At 38.4% G+C, this 16,054-nt stretch overlaps 1 protein-coding gene across 1 annotated transcript in view; it reads right to left on the bottom strand.

Annotated features, from left to right (window-relative positions):
* LOC150080995 (general transcription factor II-I repeat domain-containing protein 2-like) overlaps positions 1-16,054 on the bottom strand; it is a 70,406-nt gene that overhangs the window by 14,646 nt on the left and 39,706 nt on the right. Inside the window, exon 2 of the mRNA XM_090380881.1 lies at positions 2,836-2,898. Within this exon, the coding sequence (XP_090237007.1) occupies positions 2,836-2,898 (63 nt within the window). The remainder of the gene's footprint in view (positions 1-2,835; positions 2,899-16,054) is intronic.

A 16,054-nucleotide genomic window follows, 5' to 3' on the forward strand; every position in this document is an offset into this window, starting at 1 on the left:
AGTTCCTTGGAAAACTTCTTAATAGGGTTCTACTGTTTGTGTAATTACTACTGTAAGAATGTAATTTGTACCATATAGGTGCTCAACAAAGTGTCTATAATCCCCAAAAGAGCAGATGTATGATAAAACTTTTATACTAAAGTTGGTGATATACATATATATAATAACAACAGTAAGAGTTATTAAGTACAATAGAAGCATTCGAAGTGGGCCTTTAGGCCAAAAGAGCAGATGTAGAATAAAACTTGAGCATAATGATTTAGGATAAAAGTATTCAAAGTGAGCCATTAGGCCAAAAGAACCGATAAAAGCTAAGACAGTCTGAGTTGGTTTAATGCATTATACCCTATAAATAAAAAAATAACTAAGAACACAAAAATAAAAGTAAAATAATGACGAGGCTAATTATTGATAATAAGATACATTGACAAGGGCTAGAACCATTCACTGTACCATTAAATGTATCCTATTATCAATAATTAGCTTCAATCATTATTTTACTTTTTACTTTTATTATTAATTATTTATTTAACTTATTTAACAGGCCGTAGCGCATTAAACCAACTCAGCCTTTATCGGTTCTTTTGGCTCACTTTGAATACTTTTATCCTAAATCATCATGCTAAAGTCTTATTCTACATCTGCTCTTTTGGCCTAAAGGCTCACTTTGAATAATTCTATTGTACTTAATACACTCTTACTGTTGTAATTATTTTACAGACTCGTGTAATGTTTAATCAATAATTTGATGGCATTAATCTGATCTGAGACACCTTTCCATTATTATTTCATAAAATATTAAAATGCACACATGTTTCTCCTGTAGGTATCGAAAAAAAAAAGCCGGGGAAAATATTGCATTTTTATTTTGTAACTTATTTTCATAGTAGTATACAAGTGTTGTCTCTGTTCTTAGCCCAAGAGAAAGACAATGTACAGTACTCTATTTTGAAAATACAGTAAAAGTAAAATTAATATTACCGTATTATGCCCGATATATTTCGGAAGGAGAAAGCTAAAAGTTTTAGACAACGATTCACCAAGTCCAATGTACAGCATCTCTTGATAATACTTTTTTTTTCCACAATAGAAAATGACTTGGATATGCGTTTTGAAAAGCATATTTACTAGTATATCCCTTGGCCAATTTAATTTTTTTTTTTTTAAGTGGCATACGAAAAAATACTTAAGGGTGAAAGTGTTGATGTTGTTTACAAAATATCTATTTTTTTTTTTTTTTTTTTTTTTTTTGATTTGGTAGTTGTTGGCGCATCGGCTTCTGTGGCCATATTGCACCTCCCAAGGTTTTTGCAGTACTTTGATCCAAGCCCGAGGCGAGAATCGAACCCGCGACCTTTGGATTGCCGGGCAGGTACTTTACCCACTCGGCTAGCCCGGTCGGCACAAAAGATCTAAAAACATTCACTAAATATTCGCAAAGCCTCAAGCTTCCTATACAAATTGCGAAACTCAAATTGGGAAATCCATTACTTATTAACCAGTGGGTCGCTAATATTGCTCCTAAATAGCAATTAGACAATCCCTTAAGTAACAAATGTATCAATATGTTGAAACATAGGGAGAACTATGGCTCTGATACATTAGTTAGTCAGTTTGTTTATCGAAGTCACTTTGTTTAGTCAATCCAAGTCACTTTCTATTGCAGAAAAAGTATTATCCGAGATGTTCGACAGTGAACTTGGTAAATCGCTGTCTAAAACTTTTCGCTTTCTCCTTGCAAAATATATCGTGCATAACACGGTAATATTCATTTTGCTTTTACTGTATTTTCCAAATACTGTACATTATCTTTCTCCTGGGCTAAAAATAGAGAGAACACTTGTATACTACTATGAAAATAAGTTATAGAATAAAAATGCAATATTTTTCCCGGCTTTTTTTTTTTTTTTTTTTTTTTTGATACCTATAGGACAGACATCAGGGAAAAAAAAAAATATATATATATATATATATTTGAGAGGTTCGACTTTATATATTTCTATTTAAAAATGTTAATAGCAAAAGTCGAAAAATGTGTGGTACTGACTTGGAAACAAAAATAAAAAATAATCTTGCCAACTCAGCCAAAAAAGGGGAGAGATTCCATGGAGAAGGAGGGGCAGAGGGGGGGGGGGAAATCATAGTATACAAGAGATGATTATACGTGTTGTACTACATATGGAAAAACAGATAGGATTTGTTAAAAATTGTCCATTCTATCTCAGCACAATGCTCGAACTGGAGATAGCAGAAAACAAAAAGCCATCCATATTCCACTTTGTCTGTGTAATAACAAGGCACAGGCATGGAAGTTGCTATTGCTGTAATTTCTTTCGGAAGGAGCCATCTTACAGTGACAGTCAGCACAACAGCCGGAGAATGACCGGTTTTTCATCGTGACACCAATAGCTGCTTGTGTGCAAGAGGGGAGTGACGACAAAATTAGAACAGATATCTTCCCGATTGACCCCGACTGTTAGGATGCAGCGGTTGACGTGATGCAGCACCAGGTCGTTACCGACAGTGCTGGTAATCACTGTGATCAGAGGACCTTCTTTTGTCTCCTCCTAAACTGACACGGTCACTATCAACCCCCTCTTTTTAGCCTGAATCTTTCAGCAGCGGTCAAGAGAATTAGTGTTTTCTCTCGTTCGCGTCCTTAGCTAATTGTGCACCTTTGGTCGCTTAGCAACTATGATTTACGACGAGCACAAATGCGACCTAAATCTCATCTCGACCCTCCTGTTTTGCATGCATGTCTCTGCAATTCAAAATTATATGCAAAACAATTCCCGGGGCTATTTTGTATATAACGCAAGGTCAACCGCCACTTACTACTGTCGCCGGTACATGCCCGAAGAGGCTAAGAGAAAGTCCAAGAATTTTCTCCAAGAAGATCTAAAATAAAAGTACAAGAAGTGTTTAACATAACTTTATGTGGGAAACGAAGGAGCCAAAGCGTATGCCATTCGGCAGAATGCTGCATGACACAGTGACACGAACAGGTGTGCTGTTTTCATGGAACAACTTCTGGGCATAAGCAAATAGGAGTCAAACAGAACTCCTCATCATAATGATAATTGCATTACTAGGAAATGTGGCGCTCATGGCAATGAGTCATTTGTATGTCGTGAATGGAGTGGGATTAATAAGCGGATATCTTTAATTAAACTCGAGAAGGGCATTACGTGGTGTTCTACTCAGTAAGAAAGATTTAAAATAAGACAATTTTCTACGCGAAGTATTTTAATTAATTTATTGGTAGTAGAGGACAATTGGTACAATTAGATCACAAACAATCCCAACAACTAAATAAATTGGATACGTTTCGGATTTCAATATTGAAATCTGAACATCCACAAAGTCGGATTTTGATACTGAAATCAGAAACGCAGCTAATTTTATTTCGTTATTGTTATTGAGATTTTATCTGCTAAATGTATGGTCTGCGGGCCAGAACACAAGCAAATGCCATTGAATGAATGCAATTGAATTGCAACCCGGCACATATTCGCTCTTGATATACAACCAAGTACGACTCAGAAAAATAAAGTAACGGGATTATTGGGGTTAATTCAAGACCGACCAGTTGATAATCAATTCATTAGAATAAAACTGAGGAGCTAATTTTAAAAAAACTTAGCTATGTTCGAAACTGTTGAGTCTTCTACAATCAATCGCCAAAACAGCACCAATTGCACTGTCCTTCAAAGATATCAGCCATTGATTGAATACCACTACAAGTTCCGCAGAATATTTTGTACCAAAAATGGACTTACTTTTGTTTCGCAATATCAGATGGCCAAACCTAAATGGAAATTTAGGTTTGGCCATCTGATAACACCATGCAGTTCACAAATATACATAGCAAACCGCATCACAGGCCACCTTATTTAACGTTGATTCACCTAAAATATACAGCATTTTTAAAAACTTTAACACTGAATGAAAATATGAAAGGAATTGTTTGCGTTCATGATAATGAGTGTATTATTGTAAGTCTTAAAAATAGAATTAAAAAAAATTTCCATTTAGGTTTGGCCATCTGATATTGCGAAACAAAAGTAAGTCCATTTTTGGGTGCGAGCTATCTTTTAATCATTTTTAAAATATTCTAACCGAGAAAATAAATTTATGCATGGCATTTTGGTGGGTGGAGCTATCTGCCAAGTTCCTCGATTAGCTCGTATTACTGAAAATTTTCAAAATAACACGAGTCAAAAATATCGATTTTTTTTTTTTCCATCAAAGACGTAAACATTTTTCTAAACCAGTTTTATCCGCTGAAATTCAAATATGTTCTTAGTTATTTTTCCTAAAACGTGTAGTTTTTGTAATAAGGTTTTTGGTAATATCAATACGAGTTAATTAAGACAATTTAATTACAAAACACATGACTGGTTACAATTAAATTTTTATCACTTTTACAGTTTAAATCTAATACAGTTGAAATAATGCAGTACACTTACTACAAATGAAATATGTACAATTTAAAAATGTAGGCCTTTGCGGTACAACATTCCGACATTTTTACATCCAGCAGCAATCTGCCAACATATAGTCGTTCCAGAAACAACCTCGGTACTGATATTTCACTGATTTAATGTCTAGATGGAATTGTCGACACACACTCCCCCAGCCACCCTCCACTGGGCAATCATCGTGCCAAGGTTTCGGGTAAGAAGTCTACTAAATGTGAATGACAGAAATGAAGTTTGAGGGACATAAAACATCTCATTTCTTTTTATGCAGCGAGCAGTATCAGAACTCCATCTCTGAATACGAGAGACCCGTGGTTACCCAAAAAGTTTTTACAAAGCCATTTAACCAACCATGCTTTTCGTTCTAATATAACACCGATGAGCCAAAACATTATGACCACCTACCTAATATGATGTTGGTCCTCCACGTGCAGCTAAAACAGCTCGTACCCGGCGAGGCATGGACGGCATACGATTTCTAAAATGTGTCTTCTGGTATCAACACGTAACTAGCAGATCCTTTAACTCCTTTAAGGTTCGTGGTTGAGACATCGCAGATCGAAGTTGCTGTTCTAACACAAACCACATATGCTCAATGGGATTTGTGTCTGCGGAATTTGGAGGCCAGGGCAATACCCAGAAGTCTTCCTCATGTTCCGCGAACCAGTCTCGAACAATCCGGGCGGTGTGGCATGGCGCATTATCCTGCTGAAAGGCGGCACCGCCAGAGGGAAAGACCGTTGCCATGAAAGGGTGTACCTGGTCAGCAATGATGTTTAGATAGGTGATAGACGTCAGAGGACCCGGTACATGGATGACTGGACCCAGGGTATTTAAATAAGAAAATTGCCCAAAGCATGACACTGCTGCCACTGGCTTGTGTTCGTCCCACGGTGCATCCAGGCGCAATCACTTCCCTAGGTAAACGACGCACACGTACCCGACCGTCCACATGGTGCAACAAGAAACGCGATTCATCGGACCAGACGACCTTGTTCCAATCACTCAAGGTCCAGTTTCGATGTTCGCATGCCCATTGTAGACGCTGTCGCCAGTGAACCGTGGTTAGCATGGGCACTCGGAGCGGCCTGCGGCTACGCAGCTCTATTTTCAGCAGGATTCGATGTACTGTGTGTTGTGACACATTACTCCCGTCACCAGCATTCCAATTACCGGCGCCACAGTCGCCCTTCTGTTGTCATGTACCATCCAGGAGAGCCTTCGCTCACCTCAAGCATTGATGAGCCATAGCCGTCCAACACCTTGCCGGCGGTTCGTGGGGTTCCCCTTCTCGTACCACTTTCGGTAGGTACTAACCACGGCTGACCGTGAGCAGCCCACCGGCCGTGCAGTTTCGGGTATGCTCTGACCCAGTAGTCTGGCCATTACAATTTGGCCTTTGTCAAACTCGCTTAAGTCCGCTGCCTTTCCCATCTGAAAAACATGAGCAACACTGAATAACGGAGCTCAACATCAGGTGTTTTTTATGCCGTGTCCCGAACCGCGCACGTGCCGTAGTTCACCTGAAGTTGCTTCGATTTGCGTAACGACTCGCTGGTCATGATGTTTTAGCTCATCGGTGTATATTAAGACGTTTTTCAAAGCCTTCATATGCAGAAGCCGTTTGACTTAAGGACCCAGAAAGATTCCCTCGTTCACTTCCGCAGCGTGAATATTTGGAAATTTCTCACTTAAGTAAGGGTATCCTCTAGAATTCATCTTGCCCATCGCTCTCACAAAACTTTTCATTAGGCCAATTTTAATGAGGAGAAGTGGAAGGAAGATGTTCATCGGACCTACTAATGGAATACGGCGCACTACTCGTTGCTGGCTCATATGTGCTTATTTGAAGCCAGTTACGCCTGCTGTCCTTTAGGCATAGGAATCCTTGTCTGGTACAATGGCTCTCATTGAGGCTAGGAATCCTTACATGCCCATCAACACACAAATGAATTTGAGATCACCACCAATATTCTATTGATGCGTGCTGTATTGAACTTCTTCGAGATGTATCTTCCTGTTATAATATGTCTCCTTCAGATGAACAGAGTGAGCAATGAGGATGGATTGCTTTAAGTTTCCGTTATGGCGAACAGCTTTCAAATTTCGCTTCGAGTCGATGAAGAGGCACCATTCAGTTGTAACATGTACTTGTGACAGTCGCCTAAAAACTCCATTGACACCACAGCACTAGCAGAGCATCCCGTTTTACTGAAACATGTCGCCGAAACGATTTCTTTTTCCGAATAAATAGAAGAATAAAAGGGAGACGAAACTGAAATACTCTGCATGAATCACGTAGAACAAAAAAATAAGTACTAATTTAATTGTCACGAAATCTAAGCCAACCTTCAACGGCATATTTCTATTTAAAATGAATGAATTAACGTTAACCCAGTACCCATTAGTTCACTTGGAATCATTAATAGAGTGAACGAAGTAATACCGCATTAAGTTAAAATATATAGGGCTAGTGAAAACAGTCTAAAGCAACAATGACAAAAAACTGCACAGTTCTGTTTTCACTGAAACAGAAAAACTTTGCCTTCCTATAGTCTTCATACATCTTTCTACATTTTCTTCCAATCTTATTATTTTCCCTATTATCTGCTATTAGCCCTTCCCAATTAATTCACCTTCCAGTGTACGTTGTTCACTCATTCGAGTGCACTATTGCATTCGTTCAATACCACGAATATAAATACCTGCTTTAACAAAAGTACTGGGCAGTATTTTCTCAAATTAGCCTTCGGAAATTTTCATGCTTTTTTGATTCTGCTGTTTGTTGGTACATCTACGGTGACATCATAAAGGTACCAACAAAGCAGACAAATTTCTCCAGAAGGAGTCCGCAGTTTTAAGACAAACTAATGGCCATAACACAATACCAAAGTGGCGATGCTCCTACAAGAAGATACAACCGCAATCTGCCCTTAATTTTACAGAAGATACTAGGTTCCTCAGAGGATTTATTTGTATAGCGAAGAATTTAAGTTTTCAAAGGCACGTAAACACAGACTCAGTGGTTAAGTTAATGAAGCTACACAGAGTGTTTCAAAAATTCATGGAACAAATGTAAGCAGGGAGGTCCCATGTAGGGGATAGCGAGGAGATATCGTCCCTTATGATCAAAATAATGTGATTTTTTTTTTTACCGCTATATTATCCCCATTTAACTGCTTTCCCTCCCATCCTTTAAAAAAAATCCTCAGATCGCCCTTGAATGTAAGAGCACATTCTACAGCTAAAAATAAGAAAATTTTCCTATAAACATATGTCTTAAGAGTTTTTATTTCCGAGATATTAAACAATAATCATAAATACCTAATTCGTGTAAAATGGCAAAACATTTTTCTGTTCAAATATATATCATAAAAATACGACTGTATAAAACGGACTTTAAACAGTACCAACACAAATACAAAGGGTACTAGGAAAGTTTTGCAATACAGCTTTGTTTATTTAATTTTTTCAAAGTAATTTCCTCTACATTCAATACACCTCTCCATCCTCTGAAACCAATCTTTAAACCAGTTCTGCTAAGTTTCACTAGGGAGTAAAGCACACTCGTTGTCCCAAGCCCGTAGAAGGTCCTCATCACTGGAAAACCGCCTCCCTTTTAGCTTCATTTTCACATACGGGAACAGTGCAAAGTCGCAGGGAGCAAGGTCTGGACTGTAGAGAGGGTGCTCGAGAAGTTTCAGTCCTGTCGTGGTCAAATATTCGGTGCAGGCTTTGGCGCGTGAGCTGAAGCATTATCGTGATGGAGGTACCAGGTGTCCATTCTTGACTTTGGCCGCAGGTTCTTCATAGATCCAATGACTTTAGGCAGGCATTGTTCAGTATACCACTTAGCTGTGAATGTCTTCTGCGTGTCCAAAACGACACGTTCCACAATTCCACTCGATTTGAAAAATACAGCTATCATTTTCTTCTTTACAGATCGGGATTTTCTGACAATTACGGGTGTGTCGTCATCATCAAAGACCCAAACTTTGTTTTGAGCCTTGGTCGGCAGATCGTAATAGTACAGCCAAGTCTCGTCACCTGTCACGATGTTGTTCACATACCGAGATTGTCCCTTATCAAACTTTTTTAACATCTCCCGGCACCAAGTCACACGTCGTGTCATCTGCTCTTCAGTCAGTTGATGCGGCACCCAGAGAGAACAAAGTTTCTTCACGTGCAAATGATCTTGCAGAATCGAACGAATTGCTGGTGCATTTAGGCCAAAAGTATCCTCTATCCGTTGGTAGGTCACTCGCCTGTTTTCGTCAAGCATTTTTCCTCACAGCAGTAACGTTTTCCTCCGTAACTGACGTTCGTGGCCTTCCCGGCCTCTCAGAATCCTCCAGAGTGAAATTTCCCCTTTGGAATTCTCTATACCACCTGAATATCGTTGTACGATGTGGACAATCATCATCTAGTGCAAGAGTCATTTCTTCTAAGCACTGGTCTATGGTTAAACCACGCACGAAATTATACCGCAAAACTGTCCTTATCTCATTTCGTGACCACGATGCCATCGCAAGCACTTTACACTCTCACTACTAATGAATAACTGAGCCCATTGACTCGGCGCGGCGGCTACTATGCACGTATGAACATGTCTCAACATGCAGCAACAAGCAGGTTCCTGTGATTCATTGTTGCGTCATATTGCAAAACTTTCCTAGTACCCTTTGTATGAATAGTGTTGTTCCTTCATGAATCACACCAATCACCAAGTTGTGAGCAACAAGCGTGGTACAGCACCAGCACATGTTACCAACAGTAAATTCTAAGTGGGAAGCATTCAAGGAATTAATCGTGGAAGCTACTAAAAGTTTCATACCTATTAAGAAATATTGTTCAAGGTTTAGGCCTAAATGGTTATCAAATGAACTAATGAGACTCGTAACAGAGAAGAAAAATGCATGGGATGCATATACTGTAAATTACCAAGCGACTCATAAGCCTATGGCAGATATAAGCTAGTCTGTAATCAGGTCACAAAGGAAGTTAGGCAAGCGAAGGCAGATTACGAGAAATCTTTGGCAAAGGAAGCTAAGAAAAACAGCAAGGATTTCTTTACTTATATAAACTCTAAAAGGAAGGGGATGAATCTGATTGGTCCACTTGATATCGATGGTCCTGCTCAGATAGCAAACAAACTGAATGAGTACTTTGCATCTACATTCACACATGAGGAGTTATTAAGGTTTGAAAATGGCAGAAGGTTATCGAATTGTAGCAGGGTGCTTAATGATTTTATAATAACTGAAAGAAAAGTGGAGGAAAAATTGTTGAAGCTAAACATCAAGAAAGGCACCTGGGGTGGATGGGATCTATCCAGTTATATTAAAGGAGGCGGGAAAGCAACTAAGCAAACCCTTAGCCATAATTATGAGAGCATCCTTGGACTCAGGGGAGGTCCCCACGGACTGGAGATGTGCAAATGTATCTCCAATTCACAAAGGGGGATCGAAGGGTGACACGAATAATTATAGACCAGTTAGTTTAACTTTTGTTCTGGGTAAAATAATAGAGTCACTGGATAAAGATACATTGCAGGATCATCTAGACAAGACTGCAGCAATAATTCAGATACAGCAGGGGTTTGTTAAGGGAAAGTCTTGTCTCACAAAATAGATAGGATATTATGATGTGGTTACAAAGGAACTGGATGCAAGAAATAATTTTGATATCATATATTTGGATTTCAGGAAAGCTTTTGACACTGTTGCGCATGGAAGACTATTGTACAGATTGGAGCTTTTGTTTGTTTTGGGTTTTTTTTAGGAGCATTAGCAACTAAGGCCATATTGCTCCGGGATATGCGGTGGTCATTCCCTGACCTTTCCGCATCCTCCGTATTTGGTGGTGATGGGCTCGAACCCCGGTCTAATCAAGAAGCATGTGCTAAGCACTGTTGCTCCTTCCCACCTGGCTACGGAGGCGCCTTACAAATTGGAGCAGAATGGTATTAAGGGTAAGTTGCTACAATGGATAAAAGGATGGTTGAGTGGGAGAAGACAGAGGGTGGTAATCAATGGGTGCTGTTCTTTGTGGACTAATGTTATTAGTGGGTTCTACAGGGTTCACCGGTCTCAAAGGTCGGTGTTGGGTCCTCTGTTGTTTTGTATATTTATCAATGATATTGATGAAGGTATATCAGGCTTAGTGTCGAAGTTTGCAGATGATACAAAGGCTGGCAGGGCTGTTAATGACAGTGATGGCAGTGTGCTACTGCAACAGGATCTAGAAAATTTGGGCAGATGGGCTAAGAAGTGGTAACTGAAGTTAACCTTGACAAATGCAAAGTACTGCATATGGGTAGAAATACTCCCAGAGAAACGTACTAACTGTGTGGTACTACACTTAAGGTGGTAGAAAATGAAAAAGACGTGGGAGTAATTGTGCAGTTAGATATGAAGTTTTCTGAGCAATGCAGACAGGCTGTCAGGGCAGGTCATGGGGTTTTGTCAATGATATATAGGAATCTTCCTAGCAGGGAAAAGGAGGTGATTGTCCTTCTGTATAAGGCAATGGTCAGGCCACGCCTTGAGTACAGATCTGGAGGCCTCATTTTAGGAAGGATGTAGATTTGCTTGAGCGTGTACAGAGAATGGCAATAAGGTTGGTGAGGGGAATGAAGGGATCCTCTTACCAAGAGAGGATTAGCTTCTGCAAATTGCAGTGGCTGGAGACTAGGCACCTGCGCGGTGATCTGATATAGGTGTATAAGGCCTTGAATGGAACTGGATGCAAAATATAATTTTGATATCATATATTTGTATTTCAGGAAAGCTTTTGACACTGTTGCTCATGGAAGACTATTGTACAAATTGGAGCAGAATGGTATTAAGGGTAAGTTGCTACAATGGATAAAAGGATGGTTGAGTGGGAGAAGACAGAGGGTGGTAATCAATGGGTGCTGCTCTTTGTGGACTAATGTTATTAGTGGAGTCCCACAGGGTTTGTGTTGGGTCCACTGTTGTTTTGTATATTTATCAATGATATTGATGAAGGTATATCAGGCTGAATTCTGGTGGGATCCTTCCACTTGTTCAGATTACAAACCTAAGGGGGCATAAATTCAAATTAAGAAAAGAGAGATGTAGAATAGATGTACGGCAATTTGTCTTTAGCCAGCGGATGGTTAATTGCTGGAACAAACTACCATCTGTCGTTGTGGAAGTTGATAGGTTAAATAAATTTAAGGAGGAGGAAGTGGACAGGCATTTGGAGGGAATGGTGTGATATTTTTTTTTTTTTTTTTTGGCTGACGCCGCATAAGCTCATACATTTGCTTTCTTGCATCTCATGCCACTACTACTACTACACAACGACTGTTTCCACATGTCTGTTTTTGTTCTTGTTGAGATTTAATTGCGCAAAGCTTCTATGGCCATTTTGAGCCACGTGTCTGTTACTTGAGTTTCAGATTCCGCGACTGCCTCGTTGTTTACAAAACAGCATTTCTTAAATAAATTAATATTATGGAGTCGCACTAAAGATTTGTTTACTTCTGCCAGTTAGCTAATATTATTTTAATTTATGTTGACGTTCATAAGAATTCCGGAGTTGCTGTTTGCAGATAACAGGAATTAGAGAAATAGTTGCGCTGAAACCATACGAGTAAACGCTGGAGTGGAAGATTTAGACGAAGCGAAAATACAGGCTGGCCTCGATTAACGCGAGCGCATCGCGCAAAACGGAAACACGATAATCGAATATAATGATCAATAGGAAAAATTATAATTGGCCCCTGACCTTCTGGAATGTCCATTAAGAATTTTAAAAATACCTTTTAAATAACTTTTTAACTGTATATAATGTAAAAGATAATGAAAATAATTATGCAATTAAATGTTTATTACGTAAAACAGCGGTTCCCACACTGCGCGCCGCGGAATATTTTAAATTTTCGAGGGAAACACAGCGATACTCGACATCTGTGGCACACAGCGCGAACTACTAGCTCAAGAGGCAGTTCACAATTTCAGCATTTCTTATTAAGTTGTTTGGACCTAACTACAAAACTGAACTGTTGGGTATTTCTTTTGGTCTGGGTGCACCTTGAAAAAATTACTGAGACACTAACGGCTTGAACCGAGAAAGTTTGGGAACATCTGACATAAAATCCACAATGAAGAAGTGACTGTTGCGGAAATATTTGAACAGTGTTGACTTTCTCTTTTCATCAATCAATTTCCGATAGCCGACAACAATCTTCTCTGGGCCCTGGCGAAATAAATATCGCAGAGAACCTCAAACCTTTTGTTTGAGGTTCTATGCGATACGAAAGACTTCATCTAATTCTTTTACAGTTATCTCCTTCGCGGTAACATTTTCATCTGGTTCATTTAAAAATTTCAATTTTTATGCAAGTGTGCATTGACTTTATTAGCAGGAGACAAAGTAACGTCTTCTTCCGATGGTTGATGGAACAGACCGAGGCGGGCAGCAGGCGAACGTTTGTTTATTGACCGTACGACTCGCGGTAAGCTTAACGCGCGATTCAAATCTTTTTCAACTATCGCATAAAAAAAAAAAAAAAAAAGATCGCGTTAACTGGAAATTTTCATCGTGTAAAGTGGTATAATTTTTCAAATAGCGTTAACTGAAAATCGCGTTAATCGAACTCGCGTTATGCGAGGCCTGGCTGTACTTATTTCTGAACAAGAATTTCTTATCATAAGTACTAGAAGGTTATATTTTGTTGGCTTTTTATTTTATCCTGAGCTTTCGAAATGCTATATTTTCATTAACTATTTCTTCCTTATGGTTTTTTGAAGATATGAGGCCTAATGACTGAATGGGAATACGTGAGAATATACTAATTGAAGGGGTAGCCATTTTTCAGCTTCTTGCTGCATTAAATTTGTAGTTATAGTTTTCATTATTTTGATCAAAAGAAGTGTATGTTTTTCCAAATGGACAAGTACAGCAAACTATTAATTACGTTTACCGTTGTCACAAGTGTTTTTTTTTTTTTTTTTGTGGATTTGCCTGTAATTAGAGAGGCATTTCAAAAATTATGTAACAGTACCGGGAAGGTAGCAACGTTAAACGTTTTTCTTTTTTCTAATAAAAGTAAAATTTTAAAAAATTAAATTGCGAATAATAACTATATTGTCATATTTTTGAAAAATTTCATTTTATATTAAAAATTTTATATTAGGAAGTAAACTGTAACTGCGTCTTAAATTTTAATTTCCTCAAGACTATTCACTTTAGCCACTAATATTCCCAGATGTAGATTTTTTTTCCCCATACAGGGGCGGCGAAGATGTAAATTTAAGCAGAGTATAAAAGTCATGAGTAGACAACGGTTTATAGATCTCCATGGTGGTCATCAGATTCTTTACATTACTTGACTACTTAGCTTATTGAGAAGCGTTTCAACGTAGCAGTTAAATCTTAGTCTCAGAAAAACTATCTAAATCCTACATTTCGTCCCTCCTCGTCTCTAGTATTCCACTACCATTTTCTCCTTTCCATTTCAAAATGTGGTAATTTTTCCTTAAACAGGATAAACTGACCGTGGCTACTCTTGATTCCTTCGAAAAAATCTGCTTGGATTCACGATTCTTTATATCTGTTCCTTGCATCTCCTTTTCCTCATCACCAATATCGAATGGTTTGAAGGTTAGCTGATATTCCACCACAGATAATTCACATAAGCCATTTATAAGTAATATGCAAGAAGCGTAAAAGACCAACGTAATTTCTCCACATCAACCATCCACAACATACTGAATTATTATTATTAAAAAAAAAAAGTAGTTGAATATTATGAGATATTCGACCAATCTAGAATAATGATATAAATAAATTGCTATTCTGAATTATCTCTATATAAATAGCTGAATATATACATAATCAAACTATTAAAAAGGAATAGCCATAAAACCGTTCGATTAATCCTCACAGAACAAAATAGTTACTCTGAATTAGCGTCAAGAAAACTGAAGCCATTCAAGGCTTCAAAATCCTAATCGTGTCCACAAATCGTTCTCGTTTTAAAGTCAGTTTGTGTGCATGCGGGATGAAAACTATCCCAGAGAAAATCGGAATAAAAACCATCCACCCCCATTGGAGAATACCAATTGCCCATCACTTGAAAAGGCCTCAAATAAGTTATGTGTCACATACGGGATTCGAACCTAAAACTTTTCTAAATGGATGGTGACTTAAGGAAACCTGCAAAAGTATAAAAGAGAACACCGAACCTATATAGCACTTAGCTTTTGCATTAATTCTCCTAATTAAAGTAAAATTACCTTCTTTTCCGATACTAGGCTCCACGATGGTAATTTCTTTCTTATATAGTACGCCTACGGAGTAGACATACGCCCGGATATTAGTGGCTTCTAATAACCACTTCAAGTACTATTCAATGACCTTCGTCTAGCCATGTACTGAATTCAGGTCCCCCTTGCTTTAAGCGCGTACACGTTATCTATATGAAATTCCCCTAATGATATCAGAACAGCAATAAACAACCTGTTTTCATAAAAACATCGAGTGTATGGATTCTAGCCAGCCCTGACGAGCAAATATACTACCAATTCAAAATGTGAGATCCGAAATTATGACGTCGATAAAAATATCGTAAAATGGTACTAAATACCAACAACAAAGCAACCATCGCAATAAAAATTAAATGGATTCATTCCTCGAAAACCTTTTAATGCTCCAGTATACATTAAAACATAAGGCTTGCTTAGTATTCTTCTAGTTAGTTCATCTAGTCTATAATTACGGCCAAATGTCTCAAGTAAAGGGGCGACGGAGAAAGATCTGAGTCTCACAATACTTCTATGTAGTTGTTAGTATTTGTTTTTCCATGTAACCAGTGAAAGCTGGAGTTTACCTATTGATAAGATCAAAGACCACAATATTAATTGCAGTTAGGTTTTAAGTACAGCAAAAGCAGATTGCCTTATAGAAAATTAATCCTTTAAAAGTATGTAAATTCTAAATTAAAAAAATAATAATAATTGGGGTAGTTTTAAGAAAATACGCCTTCCCATGTGAAAAAATTTTAAATTTGATTTATTGGCAAGTCAAAATAATTCTTTTACAAATTTTTGATTCGGTTAGTCCCAATATTTTTATGTGAATGTTTTGCGACCAAAGAAATACAAATATGGTAAAAAAGGTAAAGTGCAGCCATTATCAACCCACTGCACAAATCACTTCCTCAACCCATCGTTGAGGAAACCTCCTCAACATTTCATGCTGAGGGAAATGGATCATAATCTGCCACGCTGGTCCAGTGCGGGTTGGCAGATCGACCGTATTCAGCAGTCAGTGCATTATAGCCTAAGTTGCTGATGCACCAACAAATTTAACAATTCAGCAGTCAGGGGCTTGAACCCCGGTCTACTCAAAGAGCGTGTGCTACTGCACTCCCGCTCCTGACCACTCGGCTACGGAGGTAAATATGGTAAGTGAGCCAAATAAGGCCTTGCCCTTCCTGTAGAATCAAGGTCCACTATTGATTCTACAGGAGGAATGCTTATTGCCCGATTGGTGTCAGCCGTAGTCTGATTATAATCAGACTACGGCTTATGTAGATAGAT

The sequence above is a fragment of the Mastigoproctus giganteus genome, chromosome 9 (genome assembly GCF_048544385.1).
Source record: "Mastigoproctus giganteus isolate SK-2022 chromosome 9, ASM4854438v1, whole genome shotgun sequence".
Lineage (NCBI taxonomy): Eukaryota > Metazoa > Arthropoda > Arachnida > Uropygi > Thelyphonidae > Mastigoproctus > Mastigoproctus giganteus.